Source organism: Anarrhichthys ocellatus, unplaced genomic scaffold, assembly GCF_004355925.1.
Source record: "Anarrhichthys ocellatus isolate YVR2014 unplaced genomic scaffold, GSC_Weel_1.0 scaffold60, whole genome shotgun sequence".
Lineage (NCBI taxonomy): Eukaryota > Metazoa > Chordata > Actinopteri > Perciformes > Anarhichadidae > Anarrhichthys > Anarrhichthys ocellatus.
In genome coordinates this window covers 1,535,346-1,560,632 of record NW_022280090.1, presented here as the reverse complement: position 1 = coordinate 1,560,632, position 25,287 = coordinate 1,535,346, and the positions used below count along the sequence as shown (strand labels likewise).

The 25,287-nt window shown below is 44.8% G+C and overlaps 1 protein-coding gene across 4 annotated transcripts in view; it reads right to left on the bottom strand.

The window, feature by feature from the left end:
* Positions 1-157: 157 nt before the first annotated feature.
* Positions 158-25,287, bottom strand: part of ephb2b (eph receptor B2b) — a 113,537-nt gene continuing 88,407 nt past the window's right edge. The window contains exons 6-16 of one of the 4 annotated variants that reach the window (XM_031871757.1): positions 15,537-15,661; positions 14,127-14,289; positions 12,056-12,164; positions 10,734-10,801; positions 9,037-9,159; positions 8,635-8,882; positions 4,780-4,995; positions 4,276-4,425; positions 2,298-2,491; positions 1,265-1,420; positions 158-296 (exon numbers count right to left, since the gene is read on the bottom strand). In XM_031871757.1, the coding sequence (XP_031727617.1) occupies positions 188-296; positions 1,265-1,420; positions 2,298-2,491; positions 4,276-4,425; positions 4,780-4,995; positions 8,635-8,882; positions 9,037-9,159; positions 10,734-10,801; positions 12,056-12,164; positions 14,127-14,289; positions 15,537-15,661 (1,661 nt within the window). In that variant the 3' untranslated portion in view covers positions 158-187. The remainder of the gene's footprint in view (positions 297-1,264; positions 1,421-2,297; positions 2,492-4,275; positions 4,426-4,779; positions 4,996-8,634; positions 8,883-9,036; positions 9,160-10,733; positions 10,802-12,055; positions 12,165-14,126; positions 14,290-15,536; positions 15,662-25,287) is intronic. The other 3 variants (XM_031871759.1, XM_031871758.1, XM_031871760.1) reach the window with 3 other exon arrangements.

Here is a 25,287-nt window from a genome sequence, read left to right as displayed (position 1 = left end):
GGGGGGGGGGGGGTGGGGGGGGGGGGGGGGGGGGGGGGGGGGGGCGGGGGGGTGAATGGTAGTCTGGTGGGAAGACCAGATACACTGTAACGCAGAAAAAAACCAAAAAGCATCCACACTGTCCTCGGCCAGCCAGAGCCCTGCATCCTGACCACTCCCCCCCTCCCCTGTGCTCCGCTATGGAGGGTCAGACCTCCACTGACTGGATCTGGTTCATCTGTGCACGCATCATCTGGACGCTGTTGAGGATCTTCTTTTGATGGCCCGCTAATGTCACACCGACCCCGAGGATGTCCCTGTGAGGAGAGACAGATGTCAGGCTTGTGTTACCACAGACTATAAACACTCATGCCGAATATATCTACGGTATAGTAGCCATGCATTCTGTCCATCATCAACATCGTATCGCAACAGACGGCACGACGAGAAGGGAGAGAGCAGCTGAAAAGTGGAGACGACGGCAATGTAACGGGCAGGAAACAGCTGCGTGTTCATCCGACTATAAGGCCAGCAAGCTTTTCTAATCACAGAAAAATGTTTGGATTACCAGTTTAGTGTATTTTTCTGACTACTGACTCATGCGGTAAACCCCCCCCATGTTATACCACCAGAACAAAAGCAAAGAATTACAAATTCACATCTCATTAACTCGAGTGTGTTGTAGACGCAACATCAAAGCGGAAAATATAAACAGCAACTTCCCGTCTGTATCAAGGCGGCGGCTTTCTTATCCATTATTCTCCGAACTCTGAATCTCAACAGTAATCACGCTTGTTGGATTACACATTACAATCTGTTTTGTTCTAAGAATTGAAGCTCAACATCTCCGCGGGTTAATCTCTTTTATCCAGAGACAGGAAATGATTTTTATCGGTTTCTCTACAGGTGGCACTCTTAACAAGATTATATCTCGTGTGTGTAAAGGAGGATTGTTCTCCGAGCATTTTGGCTAACCGACCGCATATCATGGTGGTTCCTCTCGATCCTTAAACCGAGGTCAGAGAGCGGCCTGCTGAACACATGGCAGAGAATAAAGGGCGATGTTATGGCTTTGAGCTATTGTGCCCGCTGTTCAGTCTCGTAACTGCAGCGTTACGATCCGCTAATTACATGCAGTGCAGCTAGCGTCTTTTAATAACAAGCCAGAGGCAGAGTCTGGTGCTTGTTCAGGTTTTAGGGACATAAACGAGACTCGGCGAACTATCATGCGATAGTTTTCCTCGCAGTTATCAGGGCCAGAACGGCAGGAGTGATCAGCACTTACTCCATGGTCATCTGGGACACCACATCAAATGTGGAGTAGTCAGCGCCGGAGAAATTGTCTTTGTACTGGCCCATCTTGATGGCATCCAGCCACTCGTCCACAGTGCTGAAGCTGGAGAAGTCTGGGATGCTGCGGTCCAGGAGAGGGAGGTGAACACTGAGGGGGGACACAAGCACGGGCCATTAAGAATAATGATAATACAAAATGCCAGGTTTCAAGTCGTAGACAGCCCCGGACCACCTGCATGTAATTCAATCGTGAATTATTACATTATATTTTTCAAAAGCACAGAACTCGGAGGATCCCACTGGCCTCATCCATGAACCAATATTTTCCAAACGGATTCCTCATGAAGTGTGTTTTCCAAATGAAGTGATAGGCTTTAAGGAGCCAATATATCCACTCAGTGTCTGTGGAAAATCTGGCTCTCGGTCCTGCCCGCCACCACAAATGAAAGTACAGACGGGGGATAATGGAGATCAGTAAGCCCCTCGCTCTCAAAGGAAACTAACACCCAGAGCAGAAACGCTGCAGAATGTTTTGTTTTTCGAGCAACGCACAACTGCTTCAAATCCAGGTTTCGCCCGAAGCATTCGTGGAAAGGGTTTGATCTATCGAACCGAAAGGCTTTCATTTACATAACCGCTCGGCGCCACGGGAAACAAGAGACACTGCGATCGAGGGGAGGGGTAGAGGGGGAGGCAACCATGTCACAGATGACACTTTTGGCAGGAGCATGGATTTCCTGTTAGGAAGAGGAAAGGCTTCACATTGAGCATCAGATGCATTATATTGTTCAAGATGTTATCCACATCAATGTGAAATGATGCTAAAACCAGAGGCCTGTCTTGCGGAGACGAGATAAAACACACATGGCGATCTCGCACACAGAGCAGGGGGATAATGAAGAACACACTTTTTTAACACTAGCCTGCACCGTGTGTTATGACTACGAGTGAGGCCGACGGACAAAAAGCGAACACAAGTAAATCACACGACAACACATTTGATCACCAGCCTGCCTGCCGCTCACCCTGAAGATAACGGGGTCATGGCCTTCAGCGTGTTGGGATTGCGGATCATCTTGTCGAGGTTGTTCACGATCTGACTGAACTTGGGCCGGTTGTTGCGGTCCTTCTGCCAGCAGTCCAGCATGAGCTGGTGCAGCGCGCTTGGACAGTCCATGGGCGGGGGCAGCCGGTAGTCCTGCTCTATGGCGTTGATGACCTGCAGGGGGAGACAAAGATCTCTAACGGTTGCTACGAGGCTCTACAAAGAGGGGACGGATTGATGAAGAGGAGAGAGACTGTACGATCCAGTGGTGGAAGAAGTACTCGTTCTTTACTTCAGTAAAAGTACAAATACAGTCCTCAACTCTAAATCCTTCTGAAGTAAAAAGTACAAAAGCATTTGCAACAATTTTTTAATTGTAATGAATTGATGCAGAAGTAGCTGCTTTAGATGGAGCTCATTATAACTACTTTTATACACTTTTATACACACAGTTAGGTTGCTCCAAAGGTTCACAAGATAAATCGGAGGGGTCGTGAGATGATTTATGTGTAAGAAAAAAAGTGTTTAATACTGAGACTCGTATCTAGGCTCTGTTTTTTTTTTACATTTGTGAAATATTGAACAATTTTACTTTGTAAAACTGGAACCATGTGAGAAGTTTAGAGGGTGGAATGTGACGAGGGGCCTCACGAAGATACTTTATAAAGAGTCACAAACCAAAAATAACTGAGAACCACTGGTTTAATCTTTAACAATTAAGTGTTTTTATAATCGTAACCTGAAAGACAATTCACTGTAGCTGTCAGAAAGAAGTGTCGTCTGAAATGTAAATACTGAAGTAAAGTACAGGTACCTCAAACTACGTACATATATACACAGTATGAATAACTATGCTGAGTTTCTTGCCATAACTCAAGCGGTCCGATTGATAAACATCCTCTCTTCTTGTATAGAAGTCACGGGGATATAATAAACATGCTGTGATGGAGTGAACGGTCGTCTGATGAACTTATAACTGGAGCATCTGTTCCTCTCACCATGTGGTAGAAACTACTGCTTTAGTCATTACTGTGTGTTACCGCCGAACAGTCAAAACTGTTAAATTAACGTTATTACTTAAACATATATAAATGTATAACTGCATCTATTTGTGCACAAATCACTGCGTTAGTTCTCCCTGTGTGGAGTTGTTAAACAGCAGTTAGGTCATTAGGAACATAAACCTTATTCCACCAACTCCACATTCCTGCCAGATGTGACCTCATGTCTGGCCTTCACAAAGTATTTAATGCTCTCTCTCTGTGCAAAGCCACATTAAAAATGTGGCCGGCTTGGACCGGTGATGTTGTTGGTCGAGGGCCACACGGAGGTGGTGCACCGTTAACAGAGTGAAACAACCCGGAGGACACTTGTGAGGAGGACGCACAATCCCCTGCTCATTACCGGGGCCATTAAAGGAGCTCCATTCAGACTCGGATTAATCTCATTCATGAGACCTCCAAACGGGGACCCCGATGGAGCAGAAACACTATCTGGAGCTGCTAATAAGATAACCGTTGAGGTCCTCGGTCCCTCTCAGCACATTAGTGTTCTCACTTTCAATTTGAAACTATTTTCATTATCTCTCTCCCCATAATTTGCTCTCTCCTGCGCTACCCAGAGGGAGATAGGAAATGGAGGCTCCAGTCAAGAGCAGAAATTGTCCGCTGAGCACTGCCGTGCATTTCCAATGATCTGATTATGTCTCTGTGGTGAGTGTGGGGGAATTTTCATATAAAACCCATGAGTGAAAGCTGCTGTTTAGCTGCGGGAGAGCAGATACAATGACAACCCGTTTCTCTGAGGAGTCTGAGGCTGTAATGAAACTCAGCCAGCAGATGATGTATGTGTGTCGTGAGGCCTTGTTTCAAAAAATGTTTAAGGGGGGGGGGGGATTTGACTGAAGAACCAACAGCAATTTTAAAAACGAAATGACTAAAGGCAAGGTAAATACATACGTCTTGATTGGTCATGTCCCAGTAAGGCCTCTCTCCGTACGACATGACTTCCCACATGACGATCCCGTAGCTCCACACGTCACTGGCGGAGGTGAACTTCCTGTACTGGATAGCTTCGGGTGCAGTCCATCGGATAGGAATCTTCCCTCCCTGCGAACACAAAGAGCACAACCTCAAGAGCGGGAAGCGAGACCGAAACCCGACCGACACGGTGTCCCGGCTCCGGAGAGAGAGAAACACCGTTCACGGCAACAATGACGACGGTAATCCAAACTGGGAGGTGGATGTAACGAAAACCCCTGAGAGTAAAGTGGTGAACATGAAATACTGGAGTAGGAGGAGGAAGGGATGATGTTTGTATCGATAGGGAGGGCACTGTGGTGGACGTCAGATGAATGGCATTCTGAATCGGGGCAGTTAGTCATTCATAACATAATTCAACAAACGTATATGAGAAGGCTGTTTGACTCTGTTGTAGTCAGGCGAGACTCGGATGTTTCTTACCAGAGCGCTAGTGTAGGTGGGGTCCGATGTATCGTCCTCCAGGAAGCGCGAGAGACCAAAGTCGGACACCTTGCACACCAGGTTGCTGTTGACCAGGATGTTGCGGGCAGCGAGGTCGCGGTGCACATAGTTCATGTCGGCCAGGTATTTCATGCCCGAGGCGATGCCGCGCAGCATACCGACGAGCTGGATCACCGTGAACTGCCCGTCGTTTTGCTGCAAAACAGACATATTGTGTTACAAAAAGAGGAGGTGCTCCTACAAATACTGGGTCGCCTGACAATATGTGCATACAATTTAATATTCTAGTTTATGTCAAAAGACACACAAACGGTGGACTTTATAGTGTTCCGCAATAGTGTAAGGCATCACAGACGGGCAAAAGAAATATGGCGTATGAAATTTAACAAAGTGGCTTTGTTTGACTCAATAAAATGTAATGACTTTCTTTCTTGTGAATATTCTTTAGAACTCTATGCACCCCCTCTTAACAAAAGGCGCCATTATTAATACAAAATTATTCCCTTTTTGTCAAATTGTAAATCTTTCTTTTCGACATGTCTGCTTGTAACCCAACCGTGTGTGTGGCTGATGTAGAAAGGTTACTTTGCAGTATTAGTTTCTGTGAAGAGGCCCTGCAGGACACTAACAGCCAGGTTTGGGCTGGGCTCAACTGGCCTCGGCAGGACTAAGCTGGGTCTGCATGTCTACAGCTGTTCCCCCTCCACGGTTTGGTGAGGGCTTTACCCCATGCATGGGGAGCGTCTGGAGCTGTGGTGCAGCTGTGCCTCCAACTGTGCACACCTGCAGTCTGCCCACCACCCACCACGACGCCCGGAGAACACGGGATTCCAGAGAACGGGGCTCTGGAGCTCGGGGGTCGGGTGTAGACAGACGGAACGGCCACGAGAGGGAAGTGGAAGGGCAGGCGAGCAGCGCCCCCGAGCACAGCCATGTGAACGGTGTGCACGACCGCTCCACCGGCCTATTTCCTCTTCAAACGCTCTGCTGCTCATTAACGGAACGGATGCTTCTCCTCACGTCAAGCTGCTGTTCCTCGTGTAACGCAGCAATTAAGCAGAATGCATTATTCATCAAACCGTCCTCCCTAATACACATTGCAACCTGGAGTAATCTGTGTGCTGTGTTTGCATTTATTTTAATTGGAAAGATTTTTCCAAAGTCTTTGAGGTCAAGTTAAGTGGAAGAAAAAATCCCTAGGAATTTGTAGAGCTGTGTGAATACAGGTCTAGCATGATTTATTTGTATGTCGATAGTGTTTTATTTCAAAGACGGACTTCCGTTAGGGTTTAAGCCCCAAAGGCAGAACCCTATTGCATTTGTGTTGCTTCATTATTATTTGTTGTGTTCTGCAGCGGCTCAAATTGTCGTGAGCTGGAAGGAGCTAAAGGCATGAAACTTGGCCCAATAACTGGAAATAATGTGCAAGAAATAGGACTCCAATCGGCCATGTGGTGGCGCTGTAATTAACGAGCAAAAACACTTGTAAATAAGGCGTAAACAAGATTTTCATGGCTTTTGATTTGTCAAGTCATACAACCATTGGGCCAATCATCACAAAACAAAACCCTGAGAGTTTTATTCAAAACCACTAGGGGCGCAACAGATACAAAACGTTAGTGTGGCACAACACACAGACTATAAATCATAAATTGTTTGTCCAATCAATCCAAAGCTAACAGGATATGTTTCATGACAACGTTGACCCACGTGTGTGAAACTATTTTGAAATCTCTCAATAGGGGGCCGCCACTCGTTCCAAACATGTACTTAGGTCTGGCACAAATTTAACCACAAATATGTGACAGTATATCCAAACATCTCCAAACTTGCTGGATATTATTAATTAAGCTGTTGAAACATTTCATACATTGTGATGATGAAGCATGTTTGTGACTGGTCTCACTCCTTCTTTAGACAGAATTAAACCAGCTTTAAGGAGCTTTGTGAAGCCGCTTCCTTCTGCCTTTGTATTTTGGGAATAGAACAAGGGCTTGAACCCGCAGCTCTATTTCTCTGTCGCTGCTTCTCGTCGGTTCCAGAGAGCAGTTCAGCTCCCATCGATCTATTCTCTTTGTACCCAGCAGGTCTTTCTGCAGGAGGCAGCAGGGGGAGACGATCCTTCGGCAGGCAGCTCAGGCACAGACTCGAGTGACCATTTTAAACAACCGCCCACCAATCACCTCAGAGACGACGCAAACCCTGTTCAGAGGCTTCGACACTGTCAGCAATTGTTGTCATAAACTGTCACCGTGAGGTGCCGCAGAGGTTCCCCCGTTGTTTTGAATACAATGTGCTGTCAAATATGCTTAGCAAACATCTACATATACACAAACACCCTTCACCGTCAAATTCCTAAAAAGAGCTGATGCTTTGTGTCTCTGAGGTCGGAGGCAGAATGCAAATAATGACAGAGAGTCTGAACAGTGTGCTGACGGGAGCTTGCATGTCTTCTTCTGGAGGATGGTTTTGATGTAGGCTTGCAGCAGAGGGCTTAAACCGACTATCACGGTGGGTATTAAACCGGGGGAAATCATTGAAAGAGGTAGAGACTGTAATTGAAGAACTGAACAGCATCATTAAATCGCCTGAAAACAGTAATTCGCATGAAATGTAATGGTTCTTATTCACTGTCTGCTACATACGTGGCCAAAATCAAGAACTTTCTATTGTACTATAATTCATAATGCAGCAAAACATTCTTTTTTTTTTTTACTTCAGGAAAGCCAATGGCTTCAGTTAATTTATAATGTGGCATTCTCACTGCACTACACTGGCATGCAGTACTCTCCTTGTCACATTAAGTAGAGAGTTCACATCATTTACAGTTGAAATAAAAATACTAAATCCCCAATTCCCATAAATCAGAGGCCCTTTTCTGCTCCTTCCAAACATGTGAAGAGAGCAATTAGTGAGCATGAAAGCATACCAACAAGTCATATAAGAAAAAAAAAATAAAGTTTATATTTCTCTAACATCCCAAGACGGATGGTGAAAGGCCGTGTGACATCTCATCTCATAGCCAGATTCATTTTTAAACATCTGACATCTCATTTTAAATTATTTAAATTATTTATGCGGGTCATAAATGGGGGGAGCATGGTGGCGTCACTGTAATATCTCTCTCTGGTTAGATTAGGAAAATTAAAAATCCTATGGACTTCTGATCTCTGCATATTTCTTGTCAGGGGGAAAACGAGTGTGTGTTTCCTACATGCATCCATATCCAGTGCTGCATAATCAGCAGTGGACGAAATGTGCAGGGAAACAAACAAGGGAAACATCAAAGAGAATCATAAAGTCCTGGACTCTAACGAGCAAACGAGGATGAAAATATGAAATATACAGAGAACATGAAATAAATCAATACAAGGGGATAACAGACATCTGAGTGTTAATAGAGAAGCATTACTGCATAGACCGAGAACACCTCTGAGGAACTCATGATTGACAAGACTCTGTGAATAATGTTTCCTTGAAGTGGGATTACTGTGCATGAGTGTATAAACCAAGTCAAATTACGGGACAAATATGTGTGTGTGTATACGCAAGAGTGTGTCTGTGTGCAACGAGGAGATGAATCCATGTTTGTCAGCTGTCCTAATAACTAAAGGTAAGTGCTGCTCTGGTGGAACAATTCATCTCTTTTATGTCAAAATTGCACTTTGAAAGAGTCTTCAGACTCTATCGAAGAAACCAAATGAGTTTGAGTTTATTCTTAATCAGATCTTGTTAGTAGACCACCGCAAATTAAAACTGCAGAATTGGTTGTAAGATGTTTTCTACAATAGGTCGTGTTCTAGGTGAGACTTATCAAAACATGTGGTTGCTCACTCTGAGGAAGGAGTCCAGAGACCCGTTCTCCATGAACTCGGTGGTGATCATGACAGGACTGCTCTTGGTGACCACGCCCTCCAGGTGGATGATGTTAGGGTGGTCGAACTGGCCCATGATGCTGGCCTCGCTGAGGAAGTCCCGCCTTTGCTTTTCAGTGTAGCCAGACTTCAGGGTCTTTATGGCCACAAACATCTCCCTTTTACCTGGGAGCTTCAGGTTACCGCTGCACACCTCTCCGAATTCTCCTGTGGAGAGCAATGGTGCTGTTCAATTCAAAGCGATATGAGTGAGTACCATAAGCAGTTTGTGTTCATCCATTTGCATTTAGAAATCAACTAAGACCCGAGCTACTTTACAGTGTTACATTCCGTCCACGTCTCGCTGAGATTTTTCCATTACCTGCACCAATGACCTGTTCAATCTTCACACAGGATATATCAATCTCCTTGGCAAACTCCCTCACAGCCTCGTTGGGGTCCTCATATGTGAACGGATCAATATAAATCTTCATTCCTGGAGTCACTTGGAAAAAAGGAAAGCGCCTCTGTAATATTTGATTTTTTGTGGTCATGCTTATATACACTCCTGCGGGCTTGACGGTCCAAAGCATTCCGCCACATTAACAATCAATTCACCTTGCATTCACACATTACTGTTACAATTATGTGACTTTCTCGTGTGACATTCAGACGGTGAAGGTTGAGAGATGGAGGAGGAGGTGGTGTGGTTACAGTTGTGAGTAGTGCCTCGTGGCTACTGTGTGTAGCCAGCAAGGACATGGTACCTGCAGTGTTCTTAGCTGTGATAAGGCACGTTAATATATATAGATATATCGTCTGCTGTGAGTCATAGTGCCATTAACACTCAGGAGAGAATCCTGGACCCTATATCAGCATCGCTCAGCTCCACTCCAAGAAATAAATTGGCTCTGCTAAGCCCTGATGCCAGGTAAATTGGCTTAAGGTGGCCTTTAAGTGTTCGGGGACTTAAGTGTCCTGAGTTTTAAATCCGATTATTCAGCTCTCACCTCCACATCAGGCCTGAGGCCATTTCAATGGATACTAAACACATGGCCAGGCTGCTGCAGAGCCAGAGGAGCATGCGCACCGTCTGAAAACCTGACACGCTAACGCTGAAGAAACGTGCCGCAGAGATAAACTGATGGAGAGGATCTGACCAGGCAAACACCCCCCCCCCCCCCCCCATTACTAAAACCCTAAAATCTCTTCCCAAGCCAAAGCACTGTTCAACAGACCACCCTCATATGATGGCAAAGACCACCAAACACAAGGGCAGAAGCCTGAACTGAGACGGGATGCTAATAGCTGTGAAATAGCAGAATGTCTTACTGGCACACGTCTCACCGGATCACAGACTGGACTTCTTTGCACAGCGTGATGGGATTCTATTGGGGAAGCTCTCACCTTTTTAGAAGGGGAATTAACATAAAAAGGATGAAGCGGGGTGGTAATTACGCAATGAAATAAACAAATTAACAAGGGGTCATAAACTTGAGGTGGGATCTGCGTTTCTTCCAATCATGGAGGAGAAAGATGGATTAGCTTTAATATCTTAGGCGGAGCCACGGTGAAACGACTCCTCTGCTCTTCATGTCTGCATTATTGTCATTTCATCTCTCTACACGCTACTGTACTCTAAGAAGACAGAACATCATTGAGGGATTCCATTCAGCCACTGAGTCTTTTCACATATTTTAACAATGGCAAATGACTCATGTGGCATTAGCATGCTAATGCCGTTAACGGGAGTGACGACTGACCTATTTCCACCACAATGGATTTAGTTGACTATGAAATGTGATGATGCACAGAACACACACTTGAACATTGGTTTTTGATGTGGTTAAATCCAGGCTCCGAGTGAGCAGAGTCAGACAACAGGCAGGATTACTAGTAAGTAGGGGGGGCGCTGTGCTGGGCCGTAGCCAAGGACACCAGCGTGCAAGGTGGTAGCCATGGAGACAGGTGTGTGAGGCAGCGGAGACAACTGTGTGAGATGGTCGTTATGGAGACAGGTGTGCGTGATGCTGAGGGGAGGGGCCAGCGGTGAGAGGAGGGGAGTGGTGGTTTACTCACTGTGGCCGCTGGTGTAGTGCTGCAGTTTGTCTGTGTACTCTGAGTCAGTCCGGTCAAAGCCACGCCTCCTGGGGGGAAAGACAAAGAACTCTAGCTCCGGTTCAAAAAGAGAGAGAGAGCAGGGAGGGGCAGCAGCACAGATCAAACAGCCCCCCAGGTCTACCGACACTAAAGATACACCGACAAGGATCAAATGGAGAGCCGGGAAAAGCATCCTTCTGTTTTCCTTGGTTGGAAAAGGAAGACAGCCACACAACAGAAACATGCCTTTTTCCTTTCCGGTGCACAACAACTGGTTACATCTCACAAATTCATACTAAACATGGTGAGCAAGTAATTATTACCAGTTTTCATTTGGATGGGATTTTGTGTGATGCATTGTGGTACAGTCTGGCAACATTACTGTCAAAATAATATGTGTAAAATACACAATTTGTCAGCTAAGCTTGAACTGGCGAGCAGCCTGACGAGTACATATTAAAATATCTTTTGAACTTGTGCGATACGGCCATCACAGTGCATTAGGAGCTTTTTATTTCCTTGACTGTCCGACTGGCTCTCAAAACTCTCAATCACACACTCTGTCATTTTGTCCTGGCGACGTTCCCAAACGATCCCACAATGCAGCGCACAACCTATGTCATTAAGCCGTTACTGTCCACCAAACAAATCTACTGTTCTGCTAGTAGTCAGAAATTCATCTGGTACAATCTCTTGTGTGAATCAGAAGACTGTAAAGGAGCTGCGCTGCTGTTAATAGCAGTGGCCCCGGTGGGAAGTGAAACTCTGACTTTGGCAGAGCTACACACATTTGATACCCGCTGAGCAGGAGCACCTACAGAACTTCCATGTTAGCAATGTTGACTTTTAGATATTATTTCTTCTGCTGAAAGACTGGAATTTATTAAGAATGAATATCTTTGAAACCAGATGCTTTCATCTCTACAACTCTCATCTACAGTTTTAATAAGAATCTGCTTTGTTGGCCAAGAATGTGTACACATACGAGGAATTTTGACTTTCTTCTTTGCTCTCAGTGGACTTGCACGCAGCTCCAAGAGCAATGTTCGGAGGATGGATGGCAATAGACTGACAGCTACCAACAAGAACAATCATTTAACTTTTGAATATGCACATTCAAGCAGGCAACATCTGCAAACTGTAAACAAGAATACAAAAGTGCAAGCCAACAGACCTCCTACAACTACACTGAACAAAAGCACAGCAGCTAAAGAGTGAGAGGAGTCCTCTCTACCAGCTAGTGCAGCTGCTTTATTGGCTCAAAGGCTCGTTTTGAAAAGACTGGGACAGGACTGACTCACCGGTTACAGACGATGATGAGGACGACCACAGCGATGAGGAAGACCAGGCCGGCAGCTGCCGAGCCAATGATGAGCGGTAGCTTCTCCTGAATACTGGTGTTGTATTCCTCTATAGAAAGGACAAAATAAACGCATACATTAACAAAGTGCCATGCGCGCACACACACACACACACACACACACACACACACACACACACACACACACACGCTGAAACATATGGGGAAGCATCTGAGCCTCTCCATAAGGAGGGAGCAATGTGTGACAGACAGACATACGGCTGGATGAACCACTGATCATCTTGGCATCTTGACTGGCAGCATGGACCCTTTTTCCCAAAGCCCAATGAATGTGCTCAGACGCCGCGGATATGGACAAATCATCTGGCAGAAAGCGTGTGAAGTGAGCGGAGAGAGCATGTTTGGGTGAGACCCAGACTGAGCGGGCAGCCAAGAGCAAGAATCCAGCTACTGAATGGGCACACGGAGGCAGAGCCAGGCTCTTCTCTTGAGCTCTGCACATGACACACGACTGCACAATGTTTGCCAGATACGGGTCAGTGAGATGCCCGTGGTTCTATGTGCTTGTGGATGGTGTAAATAAGCATGGTAGGAACATTCAGTGTTTGAACACTCAATAATGTTGTTTTCCTTTAAAGACTTATTATATACAATTACAACTGTGTTTTACGATGTTAAATTACTATTTGTTTATACACCAGAACCCACTTGAGGGGCCCACAGAAAGAGTCTTAGTATTTGACAAATACGTAAATATATATTTTATTATTATTCATGAAATATTGATATAGTGCTATTAAAGTGTCTTCAACCAAATCACGAAGCTCTGTTGAGGACTGTTGGTTCATCACACGCCTGTTCATCTGTACTGTTTATAACCCTGAAATACTGCAGGCCTGAAGCACCAGCAGCACAGTACTTCAAAAGAAATAGGGGAAATCATGAGTCATGAGTAACAGTGAACATTGGGTAAAAAAAACATACAAATCCATTTAATACTGTAATCAGATTATTTTTGTAATTATAGTGCAAAGACTGTAGTTCAACCCAGTAATTCCCAAAGACTAGGTTGCAGCCCACAGGTGATTTTATTAGAGACAGTAATGTAAATGGCAATAATAAAAAAATGTATAGATGAGGCCTATTATGAATTGGGTCGCGATGGTTTGTCATTTTTAAAAAGTGGGTACCCAAAAGAAAAGTTTGGAAAACACTGGTTTGACCTTTTCTTTTTTTTACTTTAGTGAAAGGGACTTATTTTCACTTTCTGCTAACTTTTTCCTTCCTTCACGTCAGCATTTTCAGAGCTGTGCTCATTACAAAGGTGCATTGTTTACATCAAACTAATCAGTGTCTTCTTTCAGCAGGAAACTACTTTTTGGCTGCATAGGCACATCACATCCAGGTGAAAATCCCTCTGGACTGGTCTACTTTTCTTTAAAAAAAGAAACAATTATCGGCACAAACTGAAAACACTGAGCCTGATGCACGGTGGGTTTACTGAATATTTACAGCTGTGAGTCAGTTGTGATGTATCTTTGGTGCTGGGATCTGTGCATGTGGCAGCATCGGGGACGTTGGTACAAAGGTTCAGGCTAATGATGGCCCTGGGCGCTGCAGGCTGAAGGAAATGAGATGTTCAGAGGGGGGGAAAACCCAGGCCTTAGCTCTAACATTAACCTCCATGACTGGTGTTTACTGAATGTTACTTCTTCTACCAAAGACAAGACAAGTTCCACCTCATCCTTGACTTCAAGGCAAACTAGCAAACAGCTCTTTGGCAACGGAAAATGGGACATTTGTGAACCACAGAAAGGAAAGAAATCATGAATGCTGAAATATGAATAAAGACATAATTACGAGTATAATGCGTGGGATGTTTCCCACTCGTCTGCTTTTGGAGTGCCGTAACTGTTTACGCCACAACAAGATTTCCTTTCATTCCCGCAGCTGTCTGCATCCATGCTACACTACAGGGCGTGTCGATGGGCCCGGGCACGAGAGGCGTTAACAGCTCTGCGTGCTCCGGGGAACATTAGCTGAATTCTCACCCTCAGTCATGGTCTGGAAGTACAGTTTGCCACTGTAGCGTCCAAAGCCGGCTACGGTGCGGGCCCGGACCTGGAACACGTAGATGCTGCCTGGCTTGAGGCTGCGGATGACCACCGTGTTGGTCTGGCTCCGGATGGCGGTAGCGTTGTATTCCGACTGGTCCTGGGAGAGGAAAAAAAGATGACATGTTGAATTTGTGCACATTAGTAATTACAGTCCAATTGCAAAGGCTAGCAATTATGAAGTGCCACGTGAATAAATTACATAGTAGATCAGGAAGAACGAATGATGCAACAGTATCAGCAAACACAGCACTTTATTTAGGTATTTAGTCATTTTATAGATCATTTAGCCATTTATAAGTAAATAATACTTTAAGTGCCTTGTTACTAAGCAGAAAATGCACCAAACAGCACACGGTTCAAACCTTCGATTGGGATGTTGTTCTGCACTGTAACTGAAATATTGAGATTCATGGTACCGAGAAAAAGCAGCGACACTCATCTCGACATTTATCTTTCAAACGCCAACAGTAACCACAATGGAATAATCTGAATGATGTTCCGGCATTGTGTTTGATGAATCTGCAGGGCTGGGAAAGGCACACATCCGGCACAGATGCAGTTTAAAAAAAAAGGTAGATTTGGTGGCAGTTTCAGGTCAGGCGTCGTTTGTGAGCCGCGCCTTCTGATGATCAGAGCTACATTTCACTGCCGCACACTCCTGACAGGTCTGAGAGCAGCGGAGGACCGAGACTCTCTTTTTTAGCTGCTCCCTTCAACCCGCTGCACTTCTGAGCCGCAGCAGGGGCCGGGACAATTGTTTTGACAGCTCTCTCCAGCAGTGTCAGAAAAGGGAATTAGACTCAAAAGTGGAACGGCTCATCGTGTAGACGAAAGCTCGTCAAACGCTGTGTGTGTGTGTGATTGTGTTCCTACGTCTGCCAATGGCTGTGTGCGTTTGTTGTTTTTGTAGTGATCACTGTGCATCGAGTCAACACGGTATTTGCGACTGCGAGTGTTCTTGTGAGAAAGTGCGCCGATTCGGCGGGAGCTTGCCCTTTCCAATACTATTTTTACAGCAGTCGGCACACCATTGTTTCAACCGCAAGTCTCTGCTCATCAATCCCCTGCGGTCCAGCTGCAGGGCTGAGAGCGGTTTCCTTCTCCAGTGACTAACCGTGATTATAATTGAAAGAGAACGAGCAGAAGTTCTAAGCAATGTTTAGAAGCTCTGTCTGCACGCCTCCTAGGATGTGCTGTTATGCAAACGAGCGTGAGGGGATACTCTGAATTTAAATGTACGACTTAACAAAAGAGTACCATTAGCGCATCGCTTATTCAGGAAAGTTGCGTTAATATGGATCAGTGAGGGCTCGGAGGACGAACTTGTTGCTGCATCGCTGGTACCTTTTCATAATACTGCAGCTCATAGTCCAGGATGACTCCATTGGGCTGGTCAGGCTGGGACCAGGAGAGGGTGATGCTGTCCACCGTGCGACTGATCTGGTGCATTATGGACACTGTGGATGGGGCTGCAGGAGAGGAGACAAAGAGAGTTTGTTAAAGGACGAGGCCAATCAATCACTACAGACTCCACAAGTCACGCACAGAGAGTTTTACAGCATCTTTAATCTCAGAGACAAACACCGGGTTCTGCAAAGGTGTACTACGTAATGCCATAAAGTCAATGTAATATACTGCAGTCTCACGGCATAGACGTGCACTCACAACACCGGCTAAACCACATGAGCAGCCTCACGGGACTTCCCAGTGTCAACTGTGATCTTCACGTGATTAATTTACGCTTGACAAACCCGCTGATAACAGACCGCCGTCTCCAAATAAATCATGTTGAAATCACCAGACCACCGTGCATTACATGCAGGAAGCCCATTTTGTGGGCCGCACAAACTAAACAAAACGAATCGCACAAGTCACAAAATGCAACACATCATTTCGGTGCGGTGTTTTTGTCCTCCGCTTTCTAATTTGACTTTGCGAGTTGTTTATGAACGTAAGATGACAGCTTAAAGGACCGTAGCAGCACCGGTTTTCTATGCTACAAACCACATGTTTTAAATCACTGCCAACATTTCTTTTTTTCCAATTTCACTTCCCAGGCACACGCTGGTTTCCTTTGCCTTTTTGAGAAAGATATAAAAGTCAACACGTTGAACTTTCAACTGGCTCTGTATGGATAGGCCAACACAACAGCGTTATTTATGTCCACAGGTGACATTGACTTGGGCTCTGAACATCAACTTAACAATGCTGTGACATTTTAAGGTTTGTGAGACAACTGGTGAACCGCAACCTTTACAGTGAATATATCTTTACCTCACAGCCATTTGCTTGCTGATAGTTACCATTTGAAGTTTGCAGCATCCCAAACTACACCATCCGCTTTTGTCAGCATATGCAGTACCACGGATAACGCAACTTCACAATAAAACCAGCCGTGAGTCTGTAATGGATTTCCTTACGAATCAACTTTGAAGTCTCTGCAAGTTGATTCTTAATGCAACGGAGACAATCTCTCTCTCAAAGACGGAACATCAAACTAAAGACGAATGGAAAACTGTGGGCTGCAATGTGAAGAAAACATTTTTTGTGACATTGGTAAAATCTAACACCATTAGTATGGTCCTGTTAACAAAAGCCAACAGATTACTTTCACTATATCTGTCTTAAAATAATAAATAAATAAAAAGTAGCTTTTCCTTTAGTATTGGGTGACTTTATATTGGTCATACATTTTCTTAAAACAAGAGAAAACAAGAAAAATTCAGGATTTTGTTACTTTTTTCCTTTTTTTGTATCAAAACAAGTAAAAATAATCGAACCCCATTGCTTGAATTTATTCCCCTATATGCAAGTGAACACAATTGTTCAGACTCGTTACGTCATGGGTGGCCCACACTAGCCCTGAGACCTAAAACTTGGTACATTCTTTTCAGCACAACACTAAGGTCAGGGGAGCGTGATCACCTCACGTCCTCCAACAACCATTAAGATTAGTTCAGGGTGCCGTGGGTCAGTGTAGAGCTAAGAGAGGCTGAAGATAAAAAGCTCTGTCTGGGGAGCCTGGCAAGGCCTGCAGGCCTCTATGTCTGAGCCCCGCTCTGTGTGTGTGTGTGTGTGTGTGTGTGTGAGAGAGGGTAGGGTGGGCTGTGGAGTCGGAGTGCTGGCCAGGATTTATGAACACCCAGCTCCACACTCATCCCCTACAGGCCCATGCTGCACACACATGCAGCCCCTCAGCCAGCAGCACAGTGGCTCCCATGAGTCCCAGCAATAAAGAGAGAAGTCTCTCTGCTGGCACGCGTTCTCTACGGAAAATCCACTGACTGGGAAATTACAAACGGCCACGCCTCTATAATGAGAGATTCTAAGGCTGCATGTGTGTGTGGCTTTAAAATCCTCTGTATGTAATGCGGACGCTGTTCATGCAACTACTGTCCTCCAGCAGGGGAGAAAACATAGCTTGTAAGTGACCACGGTGAGTCAGAGCCAATGATTAAAAAAACAGTGCTTCATTCTCATCAGCTAATCAGCACTGCCTTGCCTGCCCTGTGACCCAAACAGAAGCGTCCACCTCAGGCAACAAATTATGATGTCTCATATAAACTGTGATGGTCAAGAGACGGAGCATGTCCTCGTGTGCTGCTGCCAGCAAATAATAAATACACGTTCCATATTTCATCTCAGCAAAGCACTTACAGCACGATGGCCTGCAACTCTGCAGTAGAACATACATCACGGTGCTGTCCTGGAGCCGGAGGTACGGTAATGTATACAGTATCCAGTCGGCACGCCGGCCTCAGGAATCCCCTCCATCTCACTGAGCACACTAGTTTGTTTGCAGTCGCAGGACGACAGCCTAATAAGGCAAACAGTTACTCTAAGAGGAGCTCACGAGTATCCCATTACGGATGTACATATATCCAAGACTGCCACATGGCCTTTTCCTGCATAGCATTTCCATTAAACACACGGCGCAGCCATGCCTAGTAACCTGATACAGAGCCAGGGAAACAAAGGCAGCTCATGTACTCATGTGCAGAGGATGGACGCATGCCAACATGAAAAGCTGTTGGAGAACACTGTGGTTTTCTTCTGCTAGAGAACAACTTCCAGACAGCGGGGTGGCAGTCGCCATGTCCCGATAAGGTTTTGGTGCGACGGAAAAACTAACTGGGATTAAATTAAAATGAAGACATGGGTTTTTATTTTAGTGCAAAGTAAATACTCAGTAACAACACGACGTGTTGAAAGATTCGGCTTGTAGAGTAAATCGCAATCCTGCTGTGTTGAGTATTTCAAGTCAATTCAGCACATGCATTTGAAGCTAAGCTGACATTCCACCAATTGGCTGTGGAATGCAGTGGTACGCCGAGTCAACGTCTCACATATGAAAACCATTTTCGTACATCTAATTTGAGTAATCTACAGCTCTCCATTGTACTCCAAGACTTTCAAGTGTAGCTAACATCCCCCCCAACTTAATCTATAATTTACAGGCTCGAGTAAACACTTGGTTTTCATTGTGTCAACATTATTCACCGAGTTATGCCGCTGAATGCATGCTTTAGTTGTTTCAAGACATTTTCTCTGTTGTTACAATGATTATTTTTAAACCGCGTGGTGGATTGCACCCCATTAAAGACAATTAGAAATTAAAAACAAAGACGTAAGAAAGTTTCCCCGTCATTTATATACTGGAGACCGACTAATCATAAAGTATGTCAAGTCAGATACATTTGTTGAAAGTGGGCGAGCTCCACTTTCACTGGGACGCTGTATTTATAGGTTTCCTCAATGAATGCTCCATTCATGTCCTTAAACCCAATGAAGCGGTTATGATGACAAAGACAGGGATTGTAAGTTTACCTAATTAAATTAGATGGCTGAATTGGAAAGATAAATGGCCTTGATGAACATGTCTGTAACAGGATTTTCCCATATACCACCAGGAGAGAGAGAGAGAGAGAGAGAGAGAGAGAGAGGAGGAGGAGGAGGAGGAGGAGTCGCAGCCATAATTTCTCATGTCAAAGCTGGAGATGCATCACTGATGATTATTGATGTTTCATACAAGGTGTTTCATTATCCCCATTCCCCCAGACACACGCTGCTCAACACAGTGGGATTGTGTGTTCAACATCAGTCCAACTATGAAAAGATTGTGTTTGATTTCTTTTCTCCAATATATCCATGTCTGCAAAGACAATAAATACTTTTAATATGCCCGGGGCCCCAGGAGGGGGGCCTTGGTGTCCATCTGAAACTTTCAAGGTTGTGTATCGCATGGCTTGATTGTGAGAGGATGGGAGGCCCCAGCTGTTGTCATAGAATTAGGTTTCGGACCCCACATCATTACCCAGCCTGGGATCTGATATGAAAGGCTGCTTTGGAGTCTATTCTAGCATGTCGCTCTGGCCTTGGCCCAACAACACAGAACACAAAGGGCTCTGTTTTGCTCAGCATCTCTAATAGATGTCTCCGTGTTGTGTTTGAACACCTAGTGACTTTCCTAATCAATTAAAGATGGAGTGTACGGGCATATTTCTTTTAAATCCAAGCCGATTTAATGGGCCGTGCTTCTGCTTAACGGGAGTGAAGGCTTTCATCCGTCCCATTCATTTATGCCTCTTATCTTTTATTACACGATACTCTTTTGGTGGGCTTTTCCACTTCCTCTTTGACCGTTCCTGTGTTTGGCTGGAGTTCTACTGTTAAGCCTCATTACTAAGTAGCACTGCTATGAGCATGATGGGCATATTCATTAAGCGAGGCCGGTGAAGTGAGACCATTGTGGCTGGATGCCAGCAGAGGGAGCTCAGTCATGGGTGCCCATGTTCAAAACACCCTTTTTGGACAGACGTCCAGGAGTGGGTCGGGGGGGGGGGTGTTCAGGTGCTCCAGGACCTGAAGACACCAACAGTAACCGTAACATCGAGCTGTGCTCGGAGGAGCAGCGGTGGGGAAGTTACGGCAATCCAAATAGTGTCTTTTATTCTCTGCAGGTGAGACAACACCACCTCATGATTTGAAACCTTTTGCTCTGTTAAAAAAAAGAAGGAATAACCACCAACTTTTGCTTATGCACTTATGCATCACCTGCTTCAGAGAAAGTCTATGTTTAAGGCCTTTAATCCGTCTCTTTCTAACATCCTAATGTGTCTCCAACCATGTGGTTCTGATGATTAGACGTTCTGGTGCAGAGAGCAACGCTATGATTTGGAGAAAATGGGGGAGGTAGCGAGAGCAGGTCAGGGCTCGTAAATCCCCTTTTCATTGTGAAAACCGGTTCCCCCACAGCGCAGTCTCTCCCGAAGGGCCCAAACCAGCTGGTTCTCCACCAGGCAGCCTCCCAAACAGGCTGCCGCTGCTCCGCTCTCCCCGACCGACGTCCATTTATGAGCGGCACATCGAGCCACCTTAAAGGGAGAGGCCCGTATTTGTATGCACTTTTAGCATTCTGGCAGCCTGCCCTGTTTCCCCAGCTGCAAGGGATTGTGGGTTTTTACATCTATAAAGATTTTCCAGTGCAGTAAAGCTAGAAAAGTGAGATTTCAGTTCATCAAGCTTTAAACCATCTGCACTGGAAAAGATTGGGGACTATAATACACTTGTATACACACCATAAGCTAATTATAAAATAGGCACTTCAGGGGCTTGAAGAGTTTTCAGATGCTTGCAGAGGTTAGGGCTTAAATCTAAACCATGATAAGTATGTATGGAGACAACGCTGCAGAGAGAGTTACTCTGCAGCAACTGAGCCGTCATGCAATCCAGAAACATACGCTTCCTTCGAGGTTCTGTTGGTGGATGCTGCTGAATACAACCCTCAGTATGTGAGCCACTTTGAGCTTATCTTTGAATAATTGAATAGTACATGTAGTTCTTTATTGCAGCGAATGCTATCGGGACTTCCACACAAAAACACATGGTTCTTGTGGTCAAAATGTCTAACAAGAACCTGCACAGTGTCTACAGCTTGATAAAAGACTTCTGTCCATCTGTCCATCCCGTCCATATGTTGTATTTAATATATATATCAGTTTTCAATAAACCAAACCAAAAAAAATGTTGTGATTGTCTAACATGGACCAGATTATAGTTCTTGAAAAGCTTATTTTAATACAATAAAGTTAGTAAATTCTCAAAAACCCCTTGTGAAAGACAGATTGTTACAAAGACACAACAATCTGCTGTAGTCTTTTAGTCTCTCGGGGCTGAACAGACACAATGTTTGAGCTGATGTGGAATGAGGATTTTTACTCACACAGCTCTGGGGGAGACTGGATTCTGTTTAATATGCAAGCTGTTTTTCTGCATTTAAACTACTTCCAAAACTGGCATCTGCGAGCAGAAGGAAAGTCCACAAACCACGGACTGCATGTCAATATTTTACATTGTTGGAAAGACGAATGTGGGCCACAGCTTTCTTTTTTCACTGATTTGGTCAGTGGCACGCGAAAAACATGTTGGCTTTTATCGAGTTAATAACTGGTCGAGGAAAAGAAAAAGTAGAATGACGACAAGAGCAGAACAGAGCTGAATAGCTGTTTCATAATTGTGGATAGACTTGATTCAGTCCATGGTAACATGACGATTAGATCGAAGCGAACAAGAATATGGGCTGCTACATAAAAGTGTGTGGAACACAATTCATGTGTGGCGTTGCCTCGATTCAATACATCTACAAAAGTACATCTCAAAGCTTCTAATATGAACAGTTGCTGATGGTTACTTTAAAATACACACCTCATTACACAGCATATTATACTTAGTGATGTCATATCTAGGAGTCCCACCACCTCCTACTGTCGCTACCAAGCAGCTCCAGAGTAACATCAAGACGTGGAAGGTGCCTGTAGCACATCTGCTCCAGTTCGATGTTAGTTAGCTCGTCGTGTTCAAACCAGAAAAAAAACCCGGACAATGACGTCCCTGTTTTGCATCCGCCTTAAAAGGAATACTTGATCTGTATGTCACCACAGGAACTTGAACTTCAAGAGTGTGTTTGGCAAAGAGAACGGGAGAGAGAGAGAGAGAGAGAGAGAGAGAGAGAGAGAGAGAGAGAGAGGAGTGCCATTGTGTTTATCACAGATCCATTTTCCAATTGGTGAAGTTAACTCCATAAAGTTCAAATACAAATCTATAAATGTAACACCACCGTGCTGATTGGGTCGAGACCCCTTTTTGCTTCATCACCTTTATTTATTATCTCTTTTTCATTTCTTTGATCGTCGTTATCCTCTTGTATGTAAAGAGTAAATAAATGACTGCGTCGAAGCGCGGTCAATTATTCAGGCTTCTAAATCCACAGCTAATGCACTCAACTATAATTAAATGTAGGTTCACATCATGTTCCCTCTTGTAGCCCACTGGGGCGAGAGATCGTGGCCTTTTAACCTAGATTAGTACGCAGGCGATGTGCATACTCTATTCCTCTCCTCCCTGCCTGAGCCCACAGATCACATCCTGGAGGAAGAGATCCATATAATGTGCACAGGAAGTAAGGTTTCTGAATGATTTATCAGTGATCAATTAGTTAACTCATTTTGACAATCCGTGTGCTAATTGTCTCGTGGGGAGTCGTGATTAAATTCATATTGCATGCGTAGGTTACTTAAAGTCATCTGATGAGCCGCACTGTCAAACCCCGTCAGGCTGCTTACTGCACACTTCACGGCTGAGCTTATCTCACTCTCTCTGCTGCAGCGCTCCTCTGGCCGTGTCTTTGTAAACAGGTTGCTTCGTATCGACGGCAGCCTGAAGGTGGTGTGTGTGTGTGTGTGTGTGACTGGCTGATTACCAGTGCGGCCGCGTCTCAAGGCTCCGTCAGTGCTGGGCTCCAGGTGCATGCTGGGGCCTTCTGTCTGTCTGCCATGGCTGACCTACACCGGCACCCACCATATGTGTCCTTCTTAACGCCTTCTGTCACTGTCACAGCGCACGTCATGTACACTGGTGGTCCCTGTCTGACTCTCCATCTCTCAACCCTCTTTATCGCTCTCACGCATTGAGAGCTGAATGCTGCTGATGGTACAGCAGCCTGAATTTGTTCATGTCGCTTTATTTCAAAAGTCTATATATATTCACTCACAATAGGTCAAATTCATCTTTTGCCATAATGATCTTTTACCAATGACTTCATGTAATGAGAGAATGCACTTGTTTTAAGTGGATGCCTTTCTTACTTAGGCTATAGTACAGGGAACAGCTCTTTCTATGGGTCGATATTTTCGCCCCTGTATTCGTTGCCATGAATGTGCCATTGCACCACATAATAATCTGCTCTTTTTTCAACCGGTGACACTGGCCTGAAGTCAACAGTGTAGTAGCCACATTTGGCTGGCTGGTGTATGGACACATTCTGGCAGTCCCACCTGGCTCGGCACCACGGCCCGGTGGAGCGGCAGAGCCCCCGGTAGGCCTGGTTACTCCGGACCTGGGCAATTTGGCCGGTAATTAAGTCATAAACCCCCCCCCCCCCGACCACATGAAAAGGGCCGCATCCGACTCCGCCGAGCGCACCCTATGAGTAATGTGGTTCACTTCCACAATTGGCCAGTTCAGCTGATAAGAAACCAATTCAGTCCGTCTGCTTCTCGACGGCATTAGCAGCAGACTCACCTTGAGTTAATGAAATGCCTCCACAGATACATCCTCTGGAATCTAATACACCCGACCACTACAGAATGCAATATGGCATGAGCATATAGAGAGATCTAACTCATCTGTTGTGCAATTCAGAATTATCTCACCTCTGTGCACTGAAATTGATTACACAGCAGCTCCGGAGTAAGCTAGCAAATAACTGGCAGTCCCATCATGAGTTAGCTAGTATGTGTTTGTCTTCTTCATTTAAAGCAACAGACTTAAATTAGTTATTTTGTAATCTATAAAAAACTAAAAGTCTTAAATAGACTCTACTGCCTTCATATATGTGCACATGAATGATATTTAGCAATAAACACAATTTGCATCTAAGCTTTTTCTAACATAAGTGTTTACTCAGTGTTTCACACATGACCTCATTAAAACTGCTTCCACCACACAAGCTAGTTTTTATACAGAGATTAGATCTTACTAAATATTTGCAAACCATATAGGTCAGGTGTAACTGTTACATATAGAACTGAACCGAGTGACAAAATAAATGCTAGCTTGCAAATGTTTGAGCCGTTTAGAGTGAAGAGATGAGACGGAGAGAATCAGAATATCTGAGCGAATGAAGTCGAGATGTAAATCTTGACAATTTTAAATTACATTTCACAAAAGTAACACAAAGTACCTCAATGTATCGAAACTTTACTCCAATTTAACTGAAATAAAATGATTGTATGAATGCAGGTGTGGTTACAGACTCTCTCTCTAGTATTGTATTGTATATCGTGGCGGCGTTATTTCCTAGCACTCTGGTGTACAAAGACCTCGGGAAGGACCTTACATAGAACTTGTGCGTTCTTGTGTGTGTTTGTAGGCTGTCCATCCAGCCACGTGTCTCAGACTGTGTGAAGACAAAATCACATACTGCCGCTCATCTGTCAGAGAGGTTGGATTAAACCTCTGGGTGGGAATGTGGTCTTCATACATTAATAACGAATGCACTGCAGGCCGACTAAGGTTAGGGGACGGGGAGAACGAGGGAGGACATCGCAGGAATTGGGTTGAAAAGGTAAAGTGGTTAGAAAGGGGCGAATGTGTGCTCTGAGATGACGTAGGTGTTTCAGGCTCTTCAAGCACAGAGAGGGGTACTCTACGCTGTTTCAATGACCAGACCTGAACACGCTGCTAGACAAGAGCCTCACTACACAGTGACACCTTGACAGGAGTTCCGAGGCTGTAATGTGGCGACTTTTTCATTAAATGTCCGTTGCAATGTTGTTTAATACTTTAAATAGGATCGTTCCTAAATGATCACCATGAAGCCACTGAGCTGAAGAACATTGTTAGACACACGTTTGTAATGCATCGCTGCAATAATATATTTAAATGTGCCCCCTCCCCTGGAGTGTGACCACACGCCTACTGTTTGTGACACTTGTGTTGAGTCACCACTCTCTCACCTGTCAGACCAGTTAAATCATTGCAATACCTAGACACACACACACACACACACACACACACACACACACACACACACACA